The sequence below is a fragment of the Silurus aristotelis genome (assembly GCF_946808225.1).
Source record: "Silurus aristotelis genome assembly, chromosome: 27".
NCBI classification, from domain to species: Eukaryota; Metazoa; Chordata; class Actinopteri; order Siluriformes; family Siluridae; genus Silurus; species Silurus aristotelis.
The window spans coordinates 6,043,033-6,066,418 of NC_139600.1; the positions used below are offsets into that span (position 1 = coordinate 6,043,033).

Consider the following 23,386-nt stretch of genomic DNA (forward strand, 5'->3'; position numbering starts at 1 on the left):
GGTTTCCTTCCGAACGAGCCAAGATTGCCCTCTGTATTTCCCTCCTGTCTGGTGAAGTTCTTGCCAAAGCCAGCTCACTATGGAGCGCCAAAGGGGGCAAATTCGGCTCACTCGCCGAATTCAGCGGGCTGCTTCTGGGGAAGTTGGGGATAGAGGTGGTGGATCTCCACTACAGTTCCCTTGAGGAGGAAGGTGCTCCATTCCAAGGTTCTCAAGAGCACGTGGCTCCGTGCCGGATTTCCCATGAGCCTGCAGCTCAGCCCCAATGTTTTAATGAAAGGGCTGCTTCATCTCAGGGTCTCTACCAGCGTGCTGCTGTGTTCCGGGGTTCTCGTGGACGCAGCACACCATCTGCGAGCGTCGGCGAGCACACCATGCCGTCACAGAGCTTCTACAGGCGTGCCGCTGTGTTCCGGGGTTCTCGTGGACGCACCACACCATCTCCGAGCGTCGGCGAGCACACCATGCTGTCACAGAGCTTCTACAGGCGTGCCGCTCTGTTCCGAGGTTCCCGTGGGCGTGCCGCGCCGCCACAGAGTCTTCACGAGAGCGCCGCGCCGCCACAGAGTCTTCACGAGAGCGCCGCGCCGCCACAGAGTCTTCACGAGAGCGCCGCGCCGCCACAGAGTCTTCACGAGAGCGCCGCGCCGCCACAGAGTCTTCACGAGAGCGCCGCGCCGCCACAGAGTCTTCACGAGAGCGCCGCGCCGCCACAGAGTCTTCACGAGAGCGCCGCGCCGCCACAGAGTCTTCACGAGAGCGCCGCGCCGCCACAGAGTCTTCACGAGAGCGCCGCGCCGCCACAGAGTCTTCACGAGAGCGCCGCGCCGCCACAGAGTCTTCACGAGAGCGCCGCGCCGCCACAGAGTCTTCACGAGAGCGCCGCGCCGCCACAGAGTCTTCACGAGAGCGCCGCGCCGCCACAGAGTCTTCACGAGAGCGCCGCGCCGCCACCTCCGGTCACAGAAGGCGAAGTGACTCCTCCGAGTCCCTCTCCAGACGACGCCACATCCCAGAGCCCCTTCCAAGGTGACATGCCCACGAAAAGCTCGGCTCCGCCTCAGGATCTCCAAGAGAGCTCCGCCCAGCTCCAGGTCCCTCCAGAGAGCTCCGCCCAGCTCCTGGTCCCTCCAGAGAGCTCCGCCCAGCTCCTGGTCCCTCCAGAGAGCTCCGCCCAGCTCCTGGCTCCTCCAGAGGGCACGACTCCGCTCCAGGCTCCTCCCGAGAGCTCGTCTCCGCCTCCGAGCGACCCCACGAGCTCGTCTCCGCTTCAGTGTCCCAAAGAGAGCTCCACTGATGTCGTGGACCTCCAGGCGAGCCCTTCTCTGCTCGTGGATCTCCAGGCAGGCTTCACCTCATTTCCAGGCTGCCCAGTAGACTCCGATCTGCTCCTAAGGGTCCCAAGGAGCGCCCCTACGCCCAGGGGTTTCCCTGTGCACTCACCCCGGCTCCAGGACTGCGAAAGGGAAGTTGAACCGCTGCCCCCGGGTTCCACAGACGGCGACGGCTCACCCCACAGTCCCGCAGAAGGCGACGGCTCGTCTCCAGCGCCCGCAGAAGGCGACGGCTCGTCTCCAGCGCCCGCAGAAGGCGACGGCTCGTCTCCAGCGCCCGCAGAAGGCGACGGCTCGTCTCCAGCGCCCGCAGAAGGCGACGGCTCGTCTCCAGCGCCCGCAGAAGGCGACGGCTCGCCCCCGGGCTCCGCAGAAGGCGACGGCTCGCCCCCGGGCTCCGCAGAAGGCGACGGCTCGCCCCCGGGCTCCGCAGAAGGCGACGGCTCGCCCCCGGGTCCTCTTCAGGGCGAAGGATCGCATCCAGGCTTTACGCAGGGCGAAGGATCGCATCCAAGCTCCACGCAGGGCGAAGGATCGCATCCAAGCTCCACAGAGGGCGACGTCTCGCCCCCAGGTCCTCTTCAGGACGACGGATCGCCCACAGGATCCCCGCATGGCGACGTCGGTCCTCCAGGTCTTTCTGACGGCGACGTCGGTCCTCCAGGTCCCTCTGACGGCGACGTCGGTCCTCCAGGTCCCTCTGACGGCGACGTCGGTCCTCCAGGTCCCTCAGAGGGTGGTACGACGTTCCTGGTCTCCGCCCGGGACGTCCTCCACTCCCCGGTCATTGTCATGGTTGGCGTCCAGTTCCGGTTCCCCGCCATGGAGATCACTCCTGCTTCAATCCCCGCCAGGGGCTTTACTCAGCCTCCCGTCAGCACCGAGGGCGTGGCTCCGTTCCGGATCCTCCTGCAAGGTGTTGTTCCATGCCGGCTCTCCGCAGAGGATGTTCACCAGGCCTCCGTTGCTCCCAGGCGTCTAAGGAGGCCTTCCTCGGAGTGCCCTGGCCCGCCTGGCATAGGTGGGTTTTGGGGCGTCAGGTGTCGCCCCTGGATGGGGGGGTACTGTCAGGGATTCACCCTGCCACGCCCCCCTCTGTAGCTGTCAGGGATTCACCCTGCCACGCCCCCGTCTGTAGCTGTCAGAGATCCACCCTGCCACGCCCCCCTCGATAGCAGTCACGCTGCTTCCCAAGATTACCGACAGCTGTGGCTCATGAAAGATCAGACTACATAAACTAACGTTCTTGAGTCACAGGCTGTCGGTCGTTGTATTGTCATGCAGGTAAATCGCGTGGCTGCTCAAACGCCGGGATTCACCGCTGGCTATTTCTCCGAACTCCATTTCCTTATTGAAGTACTCATTGCCTAAAGCTTTACTTGCATTGGGATTAGGCGTTTGACATTCGCGCTCATAGTGGATACTTCGTTACGAGCGGATGTCTGGGTTTGCTTTTGTTTTCATTGGTGTATGAGTGTTTTGTTTTTTGCACCTCAATAAAGAACATGATTGGACTTTATCTGCTTCCGCGTCTGCAGCCTGACATGTGTGTGTATATATATATATATATATATATATATATATATATATATATATATATATATGTATATGTATATGTATATATATATGTATGACTAAAAACAAATAAACTGTTATGAATCTACTGCACAAAAGCAACAATGGCAACTAAAATAAAATGATTTACAGGCACAAAAGTGAAAGACAATTAGAGCACACCGAAGCACAATGTCTGAAGCACAAGACTGGTGAATCGCTGAGTGCTACAGATATTAATTAATTATTAATGGAAGGAACATACAACACAACAAAAACTTGGCCTTTTTTATGATATCGTTTATGTTGATGTTTATAATTCAGTCCATGTTTATCATTTGCACAAAATGTCAAAACTCGAATAAAACGAATTGTTTATTTTCCGTTTCTTTTTAATTCATATTCAAAAGGGAAGCAAGTGAAACAAAAAAAGCTGGCAGGTGCAGGTCTCTAGCCCAAGGTTCATGTTGTATTAATTCATGGTTAACATGAACTAATGATTAATTGCATATAAAGCAATTAGTAATAGTTTTTTATTTAATCTCTGCTGGTCTGGGTTCTGAAATATAGGAGGATTAAGGCCGGATGGATGCAGATGCCCTGAAGTCTCAGGGTAGCCAGAGCTGTATTGACACTTTTGGTAAAGGTGCGGGGTGATAAGGCAAGGCCGAAGGGAAGGACCCGATATCGGTACGCTTCGACACCGAACCGAACCTCTGGAAATTCCTGTGGGAAGGGTGGATGGGTACATGAAAGTACGCATCCTTTGGATCTACCGTGACAAACAGTCCTCAGATCTGATCTGAGACACAACCTGCTTAAGGGTCAGCATTTTACGCTGGAACCTCATCGAAGAGCGGTTCAGCTGCCGTAGATCAATTTGAGAACTATGAAGTACCAGCTGTAGAACCCAGACTCTCTGTCTGACGGAGGGACCACCTCAATGACCTCCTTCATGAAGAGAGTGTCTACGTCTCATTCTATGACCAGAGCCTGCTCGCTTCCCACCAGAGTGGGACAGAGCCTGTTGAACCGGGGCGGACAAGACCCGAACTGAATCGTATAGACTCGCTTTACAGTGGGTTGGACTGAGACTTTCCGCAGCATGTATTTGATTTCTGGTCATCATCTGGATTAAAAATAATAATAATTTTTAATTGTAACCTGTAGTTAATTAGTTTTTGTGATGTGTATTATGCAGTTAATTGACAAGTTAGTTTCACAAACATGAAAAAAATCCCTCACAATACAGATTGTTGGTTCAAGGTTCTGAAATCAAAGTGAGAATTGATCGCGATTTGGTTAGATGGGGGGGATTTTTTTATTCAGCAATGCTTGTGAAATGGTTCACTGTAACTTTAGATAGTCATTCAGGAATATCATCCACTTTGCTAACACGACCCATCTATCTATCTTTAACATCTTTTTATTTCTCTAGGACTTGGTGAGTAAACTGAAATCAGAGCTGACTGGGAAATTTGAGACTTTGATTGTGGCACTGATGGAAACACCTACAATGTATGATGTAAAGTGCCTGAAGAGTGCCATTAAGGTACACACCCACATTCACAATCACAATCACACACACACACACACACACACACACACACACACACACACACACACAACACTGACTTGTACGATTATGCAGCTGCACACACACACTTCAGTCTTTCAGGTTTTTTGTTTATTTGTTTTTTTAGGGTGCAGGAACGTGTGAAATGGTTTTGATTCACATCCTGTCTTCAAGAACCTGCAATGAAATCCAAGAGATAAACAAGGCCTACAAGCAGGGTACAAGAATCTGACATTTTTATCCATATATGGGTTTGAGAATTTTTTTGTGACTGATGAATATAATAAGTCTAAAGTTGATCAGTCACACAGTTATAGGAAAGAGCAGTGGAGGCCAGGCTGAGAGAAGAGGTGACCTTTTTTGAGCAACAGTATGGTTTCATGCCGAGGTAGAGGACTACAGTAGCAGTGTTTGCTATGAGGATGTTGATGGAGGAGTGTAGAGAAGGTCAGAAGGAGTTGCATTGTTTGTTTGTGGATTTAGAGAAAACGTATGAGAGGGTGCCGAGAGAGGAGTTGTGGTATTGTATGAGGAAGTCTGGTGTGGCAGAGAGGTATGTGAGGGTAATGCAGGACATGTATGAGGACAGTGTGACAGCAGTAATTTGTGGTGAGAGTAGGGAGCAGGTTGAGAAGAGCCTGGAGAGGTGGAGGTATGCACTGGAGAGAAGTGGAACAAAAGTCAGTAGGAGTAAGACAGAGTACATGTGTGTGAATGAGAGGGAGGGCAGTGGAGTGGTGCGGTTGCAGGGAGAAGAGGTGGTGAAGGTGAAGAAGTTTAAGTATCTAGTGTCAACAATGCAAAGTAATGGAGAGTGTGTTAGAGAAGTGAAGAAAAGAGTGCAGGCAGGGTGAAGTGGGTGGAGAAGAGTAATAGCAGGAGTGATTTGTGATAGAAGAGTATCTGTTAGAGTGAAAGGGAAAGTTTATAGGACTGTGGTGAGACCTGCGATGTTGTATGGTTTAGAGACAGTGGCATTGAGTAAAAGACAGGAGGTGGAGCTGGAGGAGATCTGAAGATGTTGAGATTTTCATTGGAATTGATGAGCATGGACAGGATTGGAAATGAGTTTATTAAAAGGACAAGGCATGTGAGACTTTTTTGAGACAAGGTAAGGGAGGTGAGATTGAGATGGTTTGGACATGATCTGAGGAGGGACATGGGGTATATCGGTAGAAGAATGCTGAGGATGGAGCCACCAGGAAGGAGGAAAAAAGAAAGGCCAAGGAGGAGATTTATGGATTTGGTGAGGAAGACATGATGGCAAATGTAGAGGACAGAGTGGTATGGAGACGGATAATCCGCTGTGGCGACCCCTAATGGGAACAACAGAAAGAAGAAGAATACAATAAGTGTGTGTATATGTGTATAATATATACAGTGAGGAAAATAAGTATTTGAACACCCTGCTATTTTGCAAGTTCTCCCACTTAGAAATCATGGAGGGGTCTGAAATTGTCATCGTAGGTGCATGTCCACTGTGAGAGACATAATCTAAAAAAAAAAATCCATAAATCACAATATATGATTTTTAAACTATTTATTTGTATGATACAGCTGCAAATAAGTATTTGAACACCTGTCTATCAGCTAGAATTCTGACCCTCAAAGACCTGTTAGTCTGCCTTTAAAATGTCCACCTCCACTACATTTATTATCCTAAATTAGATGCACCTGTTTGAGGTCGTTAGCTGCATAAAGACACCTGTCCACCCCATACAATCAGTAAGAATCCAACCACTTACATGGCCAAGACCAAAGCGCTGTCCAAAGACACTAGAGACAAAATTGTACACCTCCACAAGGCTGGAAAGGGCTACGGGGAAATTGGCAAGCAGCTTGGTGAAAAAAGGTCCACTGTTGGAGCAATCATTAGAAAATGGAAGAAGCTAAACATGACTGTCAATCTCCCTCGGACTGGGGCTCCATGCAAGATCTCACCTCGTGGTGTCTCAATGATCCTAAGAAAGGTGAGAAATCAGCCCAGAACTACACGGGAGGAGCTGGTCAATGACCTGAAAAGAGCTGGGACCACCGTTTCCAAGGTTACTGTTGGTAATACACTAAGACGTCATGGTTTGAAATCATGCATGGCACGGAAGGTTCCCCTGCTTTAACCAGCACATGCCCTGGCACGTCTTAAGTTTGCCAATGACCATTTGGATGATCCAGAGGAGTCATGGGAGAAAGTCATGTGGTCAGATGAGACCAAAATAGAACTTGTGGGTCATAATTCCACTAAACGTGTTTGGAGGAAGAAGAATGATGAGTACCATCACAAGAACACCATCCCTACTGTGAAGCATGGGGGTGGTAGCATCATGCTTTCGGGGTGTTTTTCTGCACATGGGACAGGGCGACTGCACTGTATTAAGGAGAGGCTGACGTATTGGGCCATGTATTGCGAGATTTTGGGGAACAACCTCCTTCCCTCAGTTAGAGCATTGAAGATGTGTCAAGGCTGGGTCTTCCAACATGAAGACCCGAAGCACACAGCCAGGATAACCAAGGAGTGGCTCTGTAAGAAGCATATTCTGGCGTGGCCTAGCCAGTCTCCAGACCTAAACCCAATAGAGAATCTTTGGAGGGAGCTCAAACTCCGTGTTTCTCAGCGACAGGCCAGAAACCTGACTGATCTAGAGAAGATCTGTGTGGAGGAGTGGGCCAAAATCACTCATGCAGTGTGTGCAAACCTGGTGAAAAACTACAGGAAACGTTTGACCTCTGTAATTGCAAACAAAGGCTACTGTACCAAATATGAACATTGACTTTCTCAGGTGTTTAAATTCTTATTTGCAGCTGTATCATACAAATAAATAGTTTAAAAATCATACATTGTGATTTCTGGAATTTTATTTTGAGATTATGTCTCTCACAGTGGACATGCACCTACGATGACAATTTCAGACCCCTCCATGATTTCTAAGTGGGAGAACTTGCAAAATAGCAGGGTGTTCAAATACTTATTTTCCTCACTGTATATATAATATATATAATATCGTGCGTGCGGGTGTGTGTGTGTGTGTGTGTGTGTGTGTGTGTGTGTGTATATATTACAGAGTATGGTGAAAGTTTGGAGCATGATGTGACTGGTGACACTGCTGGGGCCTTCAGGCAATTGCTGGTTATTTTGCTGCAGGTGAAGTTTTTAGTCATATTTTATGTATACAGTATACACCGAACAGGTGTGACATTATAACATTATGACGTTAAGTTTATAGCACTGCTTATCTCTTTATCATGCCACCTGTTAGTGGGTGAAATATTTTTTATTTTATATATATATATATATATATATATATATATATATATATATATATATATATATATATATATATATATACACAGACAGAATAAGTGTGTATAATAATCAATAATGTTTAAATCGGTTTTGATTTTAGGCAAGCAGACAGCAGGGTGTCCAAGAGGCCAACATACAGAGTGATGCAAAGGTATGGATACATTTTAGAAAGCAAAATAGGATAAAACCAACATGATCATGGAATGAATAGTGTAGACCAGACATGGGCAAACTACGGCCCGCGGGCCACACACGGCCCGTTGGGTTTATTAATCCGGCCCGCCGAACGTGACTAAATTCTATTAAAATAGGTATGGGTAAACCTTGTTTAATTTACCTTTCACCTGTAATGCCCACGTTTCCCCCAAAAGATGTTGCACTTCAGCTACATTGACCTTGTTCGCATGTATTACTCTCTTCTTCTCTTATGAGCTCTTCTGCAAAAATGAGCTTATCTAAGAAAAGAAAAGTGGATAGTGAGCGCCGAGTGTTTAATACGGAGTGGACAACAAAGTATTTTCAGTTTTTCACTGAAGTCCAATCAAAGGCTGTATGCCTAATAAGCCAAGAATATGTCGCGGTTTTCAAAGATTACAATATCAGCCGTCACTTTGCACTTTTCAACTGGTGTCCTGTCCTCTGTCTCACTGTCCCCTGTCACAAACCCTGAAATAGCACCACAAGAAGTGCAATTGGAACTGATCTTTAGTCTGACTCCGTCTTAAAGGAAAAGTTCAGCTCTCTTAAACTGAATGACTTTTATGCTTCACTTAACGAAGCCATGTTTCCAAACCTCCGGAAGACAGTACAGAAGATGCTGACTTAGTTTGGTTCGACCTACGTTTGTGAGCAGACATTCAGCGTCATAAATTTAAACAAAGCCCCTCACAGATCCAGGTCAACCTTGGATCTATCCTGAGAATTGCCACAACAAAACTTACCCAGACTTTGATGAACTGGCAAAATAAGGAGATCAACAACACTGTTCCTACTGAAACTGAACTTGAGTTTTTCTGCTGTTTGATGCTCTGACAAAAAAAAATATCAACAAGTTGTTGATCTTTTGGCTCTTGATGAAACAGAATTTGTTTTTTTTTGCTGTGTTTATTCAACTCAAATTTAATAAATTAATTTTTAATTTAATGAATGCATTTGGAAAACAATTTGTACAATGAGCCTTGCATATTCATACTTGCTACATGTTACAGGCCAAATGTCTAATGTAATATATATATATATATATATATATATATATATATATATATATATATATATATATATATATATATATATATATATATATATATATTTATATTTCCTGGCCCAGCCCCTCTGTCAAATTTTAGAACCCGTTGTGGCCCATGAGTCAAAAAGTTTGCCCATCCCTGGTGTAGACTGTCGAAGTACTTCAGAAATTTGGAGTTTGGAGTGTTATAGCACCCCCCTAGTTAAGGTTTTAGACTGATTTTATTAGTTTAAAAAACGCCTATATTGCCAGAATTGTTTGTGCTTTCACCGGGGTAAACTCCAACTCCTTGGGGTCTCTGGGAGGGGTGCTGGACAGTGCTCCGACTGGGGACTCCGTCGTTCTACTGGGAGACTTCAATGCCCACGTGGGCAGCGACAGTGACACCTGGAGGGGCGTGATTGAGAGGAACGGCCCCCCTGATCTGAACCCGAGTGGTGTTCAGTTATTGGACTTCTGTGCTAGTTACAGTTTGTCCATAACGAACACCATGTTCAAGCATAAGGGTGTCCATCAGTGCACGTGGCACCAGGACACCCTAGGCCGTAGGTCGATGATCGACTTTGTGGTCGTTTCATCTGACCTGCGGCCGTATGTCTTGGACACTCGGGTAAAGAGAGGGGCGGAGCTATCAACTGATCACCACCTGGTGGTGAGTTGGATCCGATGGCGGGGGAGGAAGCTGGACAGACTCGGCAGACCCAAGCGTACTGTGAGGCCGTACGTTTGGCCGAGTCTCCTGTCAGAGAGATCTTCAACTCCCACCTCCGGCGGAGCTTTGACCGGATCCCGAGGGAGGCCGGAGATATTGAGTCCGAGTGGACCATGTTCTCCACCTCCATTGTCGAAGCGGCCGCTCAGAGCTGTGGCCGTAAGGTCTCTGGTGCCTGTCGAGGCGGCAATCCCCGAACGGGTGGTGGAAACCGGAAGTAAGGGATGCCGTCAAGCTGAAGAAGGAGTCTTATCGGGCCTGGTTGGCTTGTGGGACTCCTGAGGCAGCTGACGGGTACCGGCAGGCCAAGCGAACTGCAGCCCGGGTGGTTGTGGGGGCAAAAACTCGGGCCTGGGAGGAGTTCGGTGAGGCCATGGAGAAGGACTTTCGGCTGGCCTCGAAGAGATTCTGGCAAACTGTCCGGCGCCTCAGGAGAGGAAAGCAGTGCCCTACCAATGCTGTTTACAGTGGAGGTGGGGAGCTGTTGACCTCAACTGGGGATGTTGGTGGACGGTGGAAGGAAAACTTCAAGGATCTCCTCAATCCCGCCGTCACGTCTTCCATTGAGGAAGCAGAGGCCGAGGGCTCAGAGGTGGACTCGTCCATCACCCAAGCCGAAGTCACCGAGGTAGTAAAAAAACTCCTCGGTGGCAAGGCACCGGGGGTGGATGAGATCCGCCCTGAGTACCTCAAGTCTCTGGATGTTGTGGGGCTGTCTTGGCTGACACGCCTCTGCAGCATAGCGTGGCGGTCGGGGACAGTGCCTCTGGAATGGCAGACCGGGGTGGTGGTCCCTCTTTTTAAGAAGGGGGTGTGTTCCAACTATAGGGGGATCACACTTCTCAGCCTACCTTGGAAAGTCTATGCCAGGGTACTGGAGAGGAGAATACGGCCGATAGTAGAACCTCGGATTCAGAAGGAACTGTGTGGTTTTCGTCCAGGCCATGGAACACTGGACCAGCTCTATACCCTCTACAGGGTGCTGGAGAGTTCATGGGAGTTTGCCCAACCAGTCCACATGTTTTGTGGATTTGGAAAAGGCATTCGACTGTGTCCCTCGTGGCGGCCTGTGGAGGGTGCTCCGGGAGTAGGGGGTCCAGGGCCCTTTACTAAGGGCTGTCCGGTCCCTGTACGACCGAAGCAGGAGCTTGGTTCGCATTGCCGGCAGTAAGTCAGACTTGTTCCCGGTGCATGTTGGACTCTGGCAGGGCTGCCCTTTGTCACCGGTTCTGTTCATAATTTTTATAGACAGAATTTCTAGGCGCAGCCAGGGGCTGGAGGATGTCCGGTTTGGTGACAACACGATTTCGTCTCTGCTCTTTGCAGATGATGTTGTCGTGTTGGCTTCATCAGACCAGGACCTTCAGCACGCACTGGGACGGTTTGCAGCCGAGTGTGAAGCGGCTGGGATGAGAATCAGCACCTCCAAATCCGAGGCCATGTTCCTCAGTAGGAAAAGGGTGGCTTGCCCACTTCAGGTTGGTGGAGAGTTCCTGCCGCAAGTGGAGGAGTTTAAGTATCTTGGGGTTTCGTTCATGAGTGAGGGAAGGGTGGAATGGGAGATTGACAGACGGATCGGTGCAGCTTCTGCAGTAATGGGGTCGATGTACCGGTCTGTCGTGGTGAAGAAAGAGCTGAGCCGCAAGGCGTAACTCTCGATTTACTGGTCAATCTACGTTCCTACTCTCACCTATGGTCATGAGCTCTGGGTCATGACCGAAAGGACAAGATCCCGGATACAGGCGGCCAAAATGAGCTTTCTCCGCAGGGTGGCTGGGCGATCCCTTAGAGATAGGGTGAGAAGCTCGGTCACTCGGGAGGAGCTCAGGGTAGAGCCGCTGCTCCTCCACATCGAGAGGGGTCAGCTAAGGTGGCTCGGGCATCTGTTCCGGATGCCTCCTGGACGCCTTCCCGGGAAGGTGTTCCGGGCACGTCCCACTGGGAGGAGACCCCGGGGAAGACCTAGGACACGCTGAAAAGACTATGTCTCCCGGCTGGCCTGGGAACGCCTCGGTGTCCCCCGGAAGAGTTGGAAGAAGTGTCTAGGGAGAGGGAAGTCTGGGCATTTCTGCTTAGACTGCTGCCCCCACGACCCGGCCTCGGATAAGCTGGAGAAGATGTAAAAAATAAATAAATAAATGTATGTAACGTTTTTGCTTAATGTTTCTTGTTTTAGCAACCATCAGTATGGCTTTCTTTTATAAAAGCACTCCAGATGCAATCCTGATAAAGAGTATGTCTCTATGCATGCAGGCTCTCTTTGATGCAGGAGAAAAGAAGTTTGGTACCGATGAGGAACAATTTGTCACAATTTTGGGGAACCGCAGCCATGAACATCTTAGGAAAGGTATATATATACACACACACACACACACACACACACACACACACACACAAACACACACACACAAAGAGTTACACATGTATAGTATCCAGAAGTAATGGCACCATTCATAAAAAAAACATAATAAGAATGATATTTAACTATAAGCTATAAATAACTAAATCAAAATTAAAGTAAAAAGATTCTATTGGCTTCCCGTGGGCTCACCACCTGCAGTAGGGACCGTAAGGGATGGTGCTGTGAGGATTGGGCAGCAGTCGGAGGCGGGGGCCTGCTTAGACTGCTGCCCCCGCGACCCGAATTACGGATAAGTGGGAGAAAATGAATGAATGAAGATTCTATTGGTCTAGAGCGCATTTTGGGTTTAGGTCTGGATACATTTACAAGTATTTGGAGCACTAAATTTGTAAATTTTCCTTTGGGATGGAAAAAAAAATAATTTGTCTATCCATCCATACATCTATACATCCCAGCACATATACTGTCCACATGTTACACTTCTATACCAGTGGTGTAAAGCAGAGGTTCCCAACCTTTTTTGCGCCACGGACCGGTTTATTGTCAGACAATATTTTTACAGACTGGCCTTTCAGGTATGGGGGATAAATACAACAAAATAAAATGATACGAACATAAAAACTGCCATTTTCTAAATATAATAATAAACGTGCTCGCTTGGGGGTTTCAATTTAGCGGTAATGTATTATGTGTTAGCGGCCGGAGCAGCTCCTTTAAGAAGGTAGTGAATGGAGGTAAGACATGTGACTGGGGCATCATGACATGCATCAAGAGGGAGTCATAGACAGATGTGGTGGAGAGAATTCATTAATTTTCCCAAATAAAACTGTTTAGAATCTGCAAAAAAAATTGTGACAAAAAATAAAACGAAAATAATGTAAGTTATGTATTCTTTCTGTGCGGCCCGGTACCAATTCACCCCACGGACCGGTGCCGGTGCTGGTGTAAAGTATTTGAGTAAATATACTTCACTACTGTACTTAAGTAACTTTTTAGCTGCTTTCTAGTTTTACTGAGTATAAAAGATATACTTTTACTCTTTACCCAACCACATTTATGAGTCGATATATGTACTTCTTACTCCACTATATTTTAATTAACAATGACCATTAAAATTTACATTTTGCACCTCTGTTGAAGATGTAATTAAGACTCAACATTCCCCTACCCATACTGTATCTGCTGCCTGTGACTGACTTTTTAGCACCGCTGGCCTCATTTTCATTCCAAAAAAAACGAGCTTAAATAAATTCCCAAATCTTAAAGAACCAGCTTGTCATTTTAATTGTTAATTGAAGATACATTTTTGAGAGCTTGTTTTATTACTTAGTTGTTTTTTTTGACAACTAGTAAAGCATGTTGAAGAAGTTGTTGTGTTGATCTTAGTTAATGCAGTATTAGGGTACAATTTGATTTGTATTTTAGGAAACAAAACCTCACAAACTGTTTTTGTTTTTTTACTAACATGTTTCTTGGTGTTGAGGACGAGTACATCTTTAAGCTTACATTCAATATGAGTTAAATACATAAGTACTGTTCAAATCAGACACTCTAAAACTTTTACAAAAGTCATATTGGAATTGGTGACTTTAAACTTGTAGTGAAGTTTTGCACTAAAATATCTATTCTTTCCTCAAGAACTGATTTCCTGGTAATCTTTACACCTCTGTCCTACAGTATTGCTTGATCTTGTTCTGTTTGTTCAATTTTTTCAGTGTTTGCTGAGTATATGAAACTGTCTGGATTCCAGATCGAAGAGAGTATTACGAGAGAAACCTCTGGACACCTGAAAGAACTGCTGCTGGCTGTGGGTAAGACAGACACACACACACACACACACACACACACACACACACACACACACACACACACACACACACACACACACACAGTTGAGACCTTTTAGTTCATATCCTAAGCCTTCTTCTCTAATTCTTTTTTTTTTATTTACAGTTAAGTGTGCCAGAAGTGTTCCTGCTTATTTAGCTGAGTGTCTGTATTATGCAATGAAGGTATGAGTCTGGCTTTATCCCAAATGCTTTCCCAAATCCCAAAAGTCATGCAAGAAATTCAGATAACTTTACTACATTAGCCATTTTAAGCCATTTAACAATAAAGACCTTGATATTTTCAGGGGTTTATATTGCAGTTTCAGAGGATGAGGGACAGTGAATAATGCACTGTGGATGTAGTTATATAAATAGTTATATAAATAGTTTGTTGCATATTCTACCCTAACCCATTAACTTCCCAGGACCCGTTTTTGGGATCCAGATGTGTGGTATCCAGTGGTGGGCGGTCAGGGCCAGCAAAGCCTTCTCTGCTGGCCTAAACACTATCAGAAGCACTGACCTACATTTACAACATAAATTTTTATATTTTTTTGTATTGATTTATTCCCAACAGTTTATTCTCTTTCGTAGTGTTTCTTTTGGCTGCACTGCTTCCAGTACATGTATTGGTGGTTAGTGGTACCACTTAGTAGTGGTTTCTATAATTGCAACATAATAGTGGTGGTATTAAGAGGTGGGTTAAGTCGAGTAAGTCCTCAATGAAGGCCCAGGTACCAAATGCAGGCCCACCACTGATGGTATCCTTTTCCAATATATTTCAGTGCAATTACTGAATACTGAATATGAGTTAATAATTAACTTTAAGGGCATTATGAATAACTAAATAACGAATTGGGACTCTAAGGGGTTAGTTGCAGTTTTAATGTGTTTTTTGTGATAGTGTGTTATTGACAAGGTCTTCTTTGAATAATTTCTGTCTTTGGTGCACTCTTTATTATTGCGTGTCTGATGTAAATATTTAGCATTATACTACCAATAATACACTTTTTATAAAGATATGTGACTTTATAAAAAGCCAATTTTACAAATTGGCCAGTGTTATTAGTAATTTTATATGATCAGTGATCTTGCAGACTGGCAGAAGAGAATCCCTAATATTTTAATATTATTAGATCTTTTTCCAAAATATTGTTTAGCAAAATCTTTACATCATTCAGACCGTACACTCTATGGGCCATATTCAGAGTTTGGCAAAAATGCTGACTTTTGACTCATTTACTTTTTTGCAAGATATGATGTTAAGCAGAAAGCAGACTTTAGTCTATTGCCAATGGTTAATAAACAGTATGTTATGCTGTAATGTGTGTTTTGGAAATCTCAGAAGGAAATATCTAAATCTGGTACATGCCTGTCTGGTACTCTAGATATTTATGAATAAAAGTATGATGCAAAATGCAAAATAATATGTCTGCTATTTTACAAGATTCTGAGGAATGACATTGGAAGCCATATATTTTTCAATTAAACATTTGCAGTACCAGTGTGCTAATTACAACTTCATGCAGTAATAAACTAGACTCCTCATTAAATGCCTTTCCTAAATCTTCTTGCTAATCACTGTCTCTGAATACAGCCCTACAAGGAGTATACCTATATGATCAATTGTATGCTGTCTATGGTCCTTGAATTCTATTTTACTGATGCAGGTTTTTTTTCAAATGCTCATTAATATTTGGATTCTGTCTTTCTCCTATGTGTCTGTTAACCCTACCTGAATTATTTTACTTTTGGGTTTCTGTTTGGTCTAATGTGGTGAGGGGGCACTAAGGAAGGGGCAAAGTGCAGAATCCTGCGTTCTGCCCAAGTGAACTCACATCGGTGGGGTAAAATCCATAGGATTTGATTCTAAACACTGCAGGAATAGTTTCTTTCTTTGGGCTGCTATTTGGAATTGTATATATTGTTGATTTTTTCAACATCTATACCTCTTTTGCTTTAAACATTTATCCTGATAGCATGTTGTTGATATAAATCAGCCTTCTCCTCAGGGCACAGGGACTGATGATCACACCCTAATCGAGATCATGGTATCCCGCAGCGAGATCGACATCCTGGATATACGTGCAGAGTTCAGGAGGATGTTTGCCACTTCTCTGTACAAAATGATTCAGGTGCAAACACTAAATTAACAATTAAAACATTTGAAATAAATAATATATATATTTACACACACACACACACACACACACACACACACACACACACACACACACACACACACACACACAGTATATACAGTATCTCACAAAAGTGAGTACACCCCTCACATTTCTGCAAACATTTTAGTATATCTTCTAAGGGACAATACTATAGAAATGGAACTTGTATACAGTGGGTACGGAAAGTATTCAGACCCCGTTAAATTTTTCACTCTTTGTTATATTGCAGCCATTTGCTAAAATCATTTAAGTTCATTTCTTTTCCTCATGAATGTACACACAGCTCCCCATACTGACAGAAAAACACAGAATTGTTGACCTTTTTGCAGATTTATTAAAAAAGAAAAACTGAAATATCACATGGTCCTAAGTATTCAGACCCTTTGCTGTGACACTCATATATTTAACTTAGGTGCTCTCCATTTCTTCTGATCATCCTTGAGATGGTTCTACACCTTCATTTGAGTCCAGAAATTTTTGATTATACTGATTGGACTTGATTAGGAAAGCCACACACCTGTTTATATAAGACCTTACAGATCACAATGCATGTCAGAGCAAATGAGAATCATTAAGGTCAAAGGAACTGCCTGAAGAGCTCAGAGACAGAATTGTGGCAAGGCACAGATCTGGCCAAGGTTCCAAAAATTTTTTTGCTGCACTTAAGGTTCCTATGAGCACAGTGGCCTCCATAATCCTCAAATGGAAGACGTTTGGGACGACCAGAACCATTCCTAGAGCTGGCCAACCGGCCAAACTGAGCTATCGGGGGAGAAGAGCCTTGGTGAGAGAGGTAAAGAAGAACCCAAAGATCACTGTGGCTGAGCTCCAGAGATGCAGTCGGGAGATGGGAGAAAGTTGTAGAAAGTCAACCATCACTGCAGCCCTTCACCAGTGGGGCTTTATAGCAGAGTGGCCCGACGAAAGCCTCTCCTCAGTGCAGGACACATGGAAAACCCGCATGGAGTTCTCCAAGATGGTGAGAAATAAGATTCTCTGGTCTGATGAGACCAAGATAGAACTTTTTGGCCTTAATTCTAAGCGGTATGTGTGGAGAAAACCAGGCACTGCTCATCACCTGTCCAGTACAGTCTCAACAATGAAGCATGGTGGTGGCAGCATCATGCTGTGGGGGTGTTTTTCAGCTGCAGGGACAGGACGACTGGTTGCAATCAAGGGAAAGATGAATGCGGCCAAGCACAGGGATATCCTGGACGAAAACCTTCTCCAGAGTGCTTTGGTCCTCAGACTGGGCTGAAGGTTTACCTTCCAACAAGACAATGACCCTAAGCACACAGCTAAAATAACGATGGAGTGGCTTCACAACAACTCCGTGACTGTTCTAGAATGGCCCAATCAGAGCAATGACTTAAACCCAATTGAGCATCTCTGGAGAGACCTAAAAATAGCGGTCCACCAACGTTTACCGTCCAACCTGACAGAACTGGAGAGGATCTGCAAGGAGGAATGGCAGAGGATCCCTGAATCCAGGTGTGAAAAACTTGTGGCAGCCTTCCCAAAAAGACTCCTGGCTGTATTAGATCAAAAGGGTGCTTCTACTAAATACTGAGCAAAGGGTCTGAATACTTAGGACCATGTGATATTTTAGTTTTTTTTTTTTAATAAATCTGCAACAGTGTCAACAATTCTGTGTTTTTCTGTCAGTATGGGGTGCTATGTGTACATTCATGAGGAAGAAGAATGAACTTAAATGATTTTAGCAAATGGCTGCAAAATAAAAAAGAGTGAAAAATTTAAGGGGGTCTGAATACTTTCCGTACCCACTGTACATATACACACACATACATACACACACTGATCAGGCATAACATTATTACCACCTGCTTAACATTGTGTTAGTCCCCCTTTTGCTGTTAATACAGTTGTGATCCGTCGAGCATCAACAGCATTACCTTCAGTGACCCTGGTGCCAGTTCACCACTGTTCCTCCCTTGAAACACTTTTTACAGTACCTTACAAAAATAAGTACACCCCTCACATTTCAGCCAACATTTCAGTATATTTTCTTAAGGGACAATTCTATAGAAATAAAACTTATATATTTTAGATGTATTTTAGCATAGTCAATGTTCAGCTTGTATAGCAGCTTGTATTACTGTCAATAAAGCTGGAAACAAAAGTGAGTACACCCTAAGTGATACCAGCTGTAAATCACTTAACTATTAAAGCCATAGGTCCATCATGTTCTTGTTTTTGTCTGTGACAGGACCATATATATTTGGGTATCTTGTTTTAGAGCAGTTACATTTGGTGCTTTGAGTACAATTCTCTCATACTGACCACTGGATGTTCAACATGACACCTCATGGAAAAGACTCTCTGAGAATTTAAATTATATAATTTAATAAGAATTGTTGCTCTCAACAAAGATGGTCCAGGCTATGAGAAGATCGGTTACATCCTAAAACTTTACAGTACAGTGGCCAGGGTCATACAGAGGTTTTCCAAAAGGGGTTCCCCTCAGGCCTTGCAAGGGTCAAGCAAAAAAGTTTAGTCCTTTTTTTTAGATGTTGCCATAGCAAGAGGTCCACTGGTCAGTGCTCAGACCACACGCCACACTCCAACAAGTCGGTTTGCATGGCCATTGTCCCAGAAGTAAGCCTCTTCTGAAGCTGGCACACAAGAAAACCCACAAACAGTTTGCTGAAGAAAATCTCTCGAAGGGCATGAATTACTGGAACCATGTCCTATTGTCTGATAAGACTAAGATAAACTTGGCTGGCTCAGATGGTGTCCAGCATGTGTGGGGATGCCCTGGTGAAGAGAACCAAGAAATTGTGTCTTTCCTACAGTCAAGCATTGTGGTGGTAGCATCATGGTCTGGGGCTGCATGAGCTGCTGCTACTGGGGAACTGCATTTCTCTGAGGAAAACATGGGTTCCAACATGTACTGTGACATTCTGAAGCAGAACATGATGCACCCTTCAGAATTTTTGTGAACACCATTGTTATCAAGCACTGCCTTGCCCATGCTAAGGCAGTGCTTGATAACAATGGTGTTCACACAAATTGGACACCGCTTTAACATGTTCACCTAGAATGTACTCACTTTTGTTGCCAGTTATTTAGACAATAATAGCTGTATGTCGTTATTTTTTAGAGTACAGTAAATCTGTACTGATATACAAGCTGCATATTGACTACTTTAAAATATACAGTGGGTACGGAAAGTATTCAGACCCCCTTAAATTTTTCACTCTTTTTTATTTTGCAGCCATTTGCTAAAATCATTTAAGTTCATTCTTCTTCCTCATGAATGTACACATAGCACCCCATACTGACAGAAAAACACAGAATTGTTGACACTGTTGCAGATTTATTAAAAAAAAAAAACTAAAATATCACATGGTCCTAAGTATTCAGACCCTTTGCTCAGTATTTAGTAGAAGCACCCTTTTGATCTAATACAGCCAGGAGTCTTTTTGGGAAGGCTGCCACAAGTTTTTCACACCTGGATTCAGGGATCCTCTGCCATTCCTCCTTGCAGATCCTCTCCAGTTCTGTCAGGTTGGACGGTAAACGTTGGTGGACCGCTATTTTTAGGTCTCTCCAGAGATGCTCAATTGGGTTTAAGTCATTGCTCTGATTGGGCCATTCTAGAACAGTCACGGAGTTGTTGTGAAGCCACTCCATCGTTATTTTAGCTGTGTGCTTAGGGTCATTGTCTTGTTGGAAGGTAAACCTTCAGCCCAGTCTGAGGACCAAAGCACTCTGGAGAAGGTTTTCGTCCAGGATATCCCTGTGCTTGGCCGCATTCATCTTTCCCTTGATTGCAACCAGTCGTCCTGTCCCTGCAGCTGAAAAACACCCCCACAGCATGATGCTGCCACCACCATGCTTCATTGTTGAGACTGTACTGGACAGGTGATGAGCAGTGCCTGGTTTTCTCCACACATACCGCTTAGAATTAAGGCCAAAAAGTTCTATCTTGGTCTCATCAGACCAGAGAATCTTATTTCTCACCATCTTGGAGAACTCCATGCGGGTTTTCCATGTGTCCTGCACTGAGGAGAGGCTTTCGTCGGGCCACTCTGCTATAAAGCCCCACTGGTGAAGGGCTGCAGTGATGGTTGACTTTCTACAACTTTCTCCCATCTCCCGACTGCATCTCTGGAGCTCAGCCACAGTGATCTTTGGGTTCTTCTTTACCTCTCTCACCAAGGCTCTTCTCCCCCGATAGCTCAGTTTGGCCGGTTGGCCAGCTCTAGGAATGGTTCTGGTCGTCCCAAACGTCTTCCATTTGAGGATTATGGAGGCCACTGTGCTCATAGGAACCTTAAGTGCAGCAAAAAAATTTTTGGAACCTTGGCCAGATCTGTGCCTTGCCACAATTCTGTCTCTGAGCTCTTCAGGCAGTTCCTTTGACCTTAATGATTCTCATTTGCTCTGACATGCATTGTGATCTGTAAGGTCTTATATAAACAGGTGTGTGGCTTTCCTAATCAAGTCCAATCAGTATAATCAAAAATTTCTGGACTCAAATGAAGGTGTAGAACCATCTCAAGGATGATCAGAAGAAATGGAGAGCACCTAAGTTAAATATATGAGTGTCACAGCAAAGGGTCTGAATACTTAGGACCATGTGATATTTCAGTTTTTCTTTTTTAATAAATCTGCAAAAAGGTCAACAATTCTGTGTTTTTCTGTCAGTATGGGGAGCTGTGTGTACATTCATGAGGAAAAGAAATGAACTTAAATGATTTTAGCAAATGGCTGCAATATAACAAAGAGTGAAAAATTTAACGGGGTCTGAATACTTTCCGTACCCACTGTATATATATATATATATATATATATATATATTCATTCATTCATTTTCTCCCGCTTATCCGTAATTCGGGTCACGGGGGCAGCAGTCTAAGCAGACCCCCGCCTTCGACTGCTGCCCAATCCTCACAGCACCATCCCTTACGGTCCCTCCTGCAGGTGGTGAGCCCACGGGAAGGCGGACCCACGTCACTCCAACGTCACGGACCTTGATATTTCCCTCGTAAGGGACCCCCGGAGCATAGAGGGTTAAGGGCATTGCTCAAGGGCCCAAGAGTGGCAGCTTGGCGATAACGGGGCTTGAACCCCAGACCTTCCGATCGGCAACCCAGCGCCTTAACCGCTGGAGCCACCACTCCCCCCTATATATATATATATATATATATATATATATATATATATATATATATATATATATATATATATATATATATATATATATATATATATATATATTATATTATATTATATTTTAGCGGTGTAATGGTACACATTAATAGCGTACTGTTTTTGTACAGGGCATTTGGGTTGGTGCATGTGTACTGAAGGCAATCCAGTGTGTGTGTGTGTGTGTGTGTGTGTGTGTGTGTGTGTGTGTGTGTGTGTGTGTGTGTGTGTGTGTGTGTGTGTGTGTGTGTGTGTGTGTGTGTGTGTGTGTGTGTGTGTGTTTGAGAGAGAAAAAGAGAGAGAGAGCGTTTTAAACATAGAATCTTTTCTCTCGTTTGTTTATCTTTATTACAGGGGGACACCTCTGGTGATTATTGCAAAACCCTGCTCCTGCTGTGTGGTGGTAATGATGCCTAACTCCTTACTGGACCAACGTTAACTGCAGTTCAATAATTTGGCATATATCACAAATCATTAACTTGTTAAAAAATATTTATTCCTTGTAAATGTTACTAATAGCCATGCTTAGTAACTCATTACATTGATAATCCACAATAGTGAAGGGAGTTTTTAAATCAAAGGTCTTTTCTTGTAATGCTATTACATACTGTGTAATTGTGTGGTGGTTTATAATTTGTGAAAGGAAGTAAATAAAAATAAATTAAAGGTCTCATAGTAAGCTCAAGGAAGCAGGTAATTTTCCCATATGATTACTTATTCTGCATTAATAATAAAAAATAAATGTTATGTGCATTTAAAAAAAAAGGTATGAATGGTTAGCATACTTTTTTGAGTTGTCTGAAATTTTACTGATGATTGAAAGAATTTTTGGCCTCACAGGCATGTGTTTATTTATTCAGGATTTAAATTAGTTTAGTTCAGTTTTATTTGTATAGCCATGTAACAAAAAGCACAGTAATAAATAATTACAGGAATTTTAAAAGTAATAAATAATAACACTATTAAAGCCACAAAAATGGCCAACAGTTTCAGTAATCACTGACAAATTACGTTTTTTTTTTTAAAGCTTTAAAAGGAGTGGCGCTAATGTCAAGGGTCCCCGAAAGGATCTTCTCATTTCCATTCCAGATCCATGTGCGAAACCCCACGACCTTCGCTTTGACGGAAGCTGGGCCAGAATTACGAGGAACGCTAGCAAGAGTTCCCCTTCTTGAAGAGTGCCCAAACATGCGACACACAGGCTGGATAAAGCGGGGGCAAAAAGAGACACACACCCTGAAAGATTGATTGTCCTTACTTTGCATTTTTTCCGTTTTACCTTCTTACCAGTACTTACCTTGCTGAGCAAAAAAACAGAACTGTACAACAGAAGCTAGCACTGGCTCCACTGCATTTGCGTTTATAGCTTCCTGGTTGTGCCAGTGCTGTCACATCCGTTTGTTGAACAGATTACACACGTGGTTCAAGGCGTGGTCATGCAGGAGCGTTCCCAAAGTGTTGTTCCTGAAGGGGAGCTAAGTTTTACATTAAGCTTTCTCAGGGACTTGGGAGGGGAAAAAAAGTTCATCACTCCACCTTTTAATTTGAGAGAGAGAGAAAAATAGAGAGATAGACCTTTGCTAAAGATAGACCTTTTTCTAAACAATTATTTATTTTACACAAGTCATGTTAAATGCCAGATGGTTGACTTGATAGTCTTAGTTAAATAAATGAATAAAATGATAAATAGACATAAATAAAATCAGACATGTCTGTTAAAGGTTGGGTGTGTGATCATTTAGTCCAGTTTTGGTTTAAAGTGCCATTCTTCTTTTACTACAGAACACAAAGCTTCTTTACAACATCAAACAGACTCAAACATCTACAGAGCCCCCATACTCTCAATTTTAATAAATCAGAATCCTTGATTTTGTTAGTCTAGAGAACATTCTGTTTGCATCACAGTCCACATTTTGTGTTATTTTGTTCTTTCTACTAAATATTTCTATACCTGTTTTTCTGGACATACTTAAAACCAAGAATAAAAAAAGGCCCTGTAGCTTCCTGAAACTGTTCTAAAGTCTTCCCTTCAACTCTGCAATCCAGGAGGGGTCTGCCCCACCCATTGAGGTCAGGGGCACTGACCAGCTGGGGAAAGGGTTCTTCCTGTGCAG

At 44.4% G+C, this 23,386-nt stretch overlaps 1 protein-coding gene across 5 annotated transcripts in view; it reads left to right on the forward strand.

The window, feature by feature from the left end:
• Positions 1-22,037, forward strand: part of anxa5b (annexin A5b) — a 35,440-nt gene extending 13,403 nt beyond the window's left edge. For 2 of the 5 annotated variants that reach the window (XM_083532588.1, XM_083532590.1), the window contains exons 5-13: positions 4,327-4,440; positions 4,592-4,682; positions 7,524-7,603; positions 7,866-7,916; positions 11,977-12,070; positions 13,801-13,896; positions 14,039-14,097; positions 15,915-16,049; positions 21,627-22,037. In XM_083532588.1, coding sequence (XP_083388714.1) covers positions 4,327-4,440; positions 4,592-4,682; positions 7,524-7,603; positions 7,866-7,916; positions 11,977-12,070; positions 13,801-13,896; positions 14,039-14,097; positions 15,915-16,049; positions 21,627-21,689 — 783 coding nt within the window. In that variant the 3' untranslated portion in view covers positions 21,690-22,037. Of the gene's footprint in view, positions 1-4,326; positions 4,441-4,591; positions 4,683-7,523; positions 7,604-7,865; positions 7,917-11,976; positions 12,071-13,800; positions 13,897-14,038; positions 15,762-15,914; positions 16,050-21,626 lie in introns of all 5 variants that reach the window. The other 3 variants (XR_014531951.1, XR_014531952.1, XM_083532589.1) reach the window with 3 other exon arrangements.
• Positions 22,038-23,386: the final 1,349 nt, after the last annotated feature.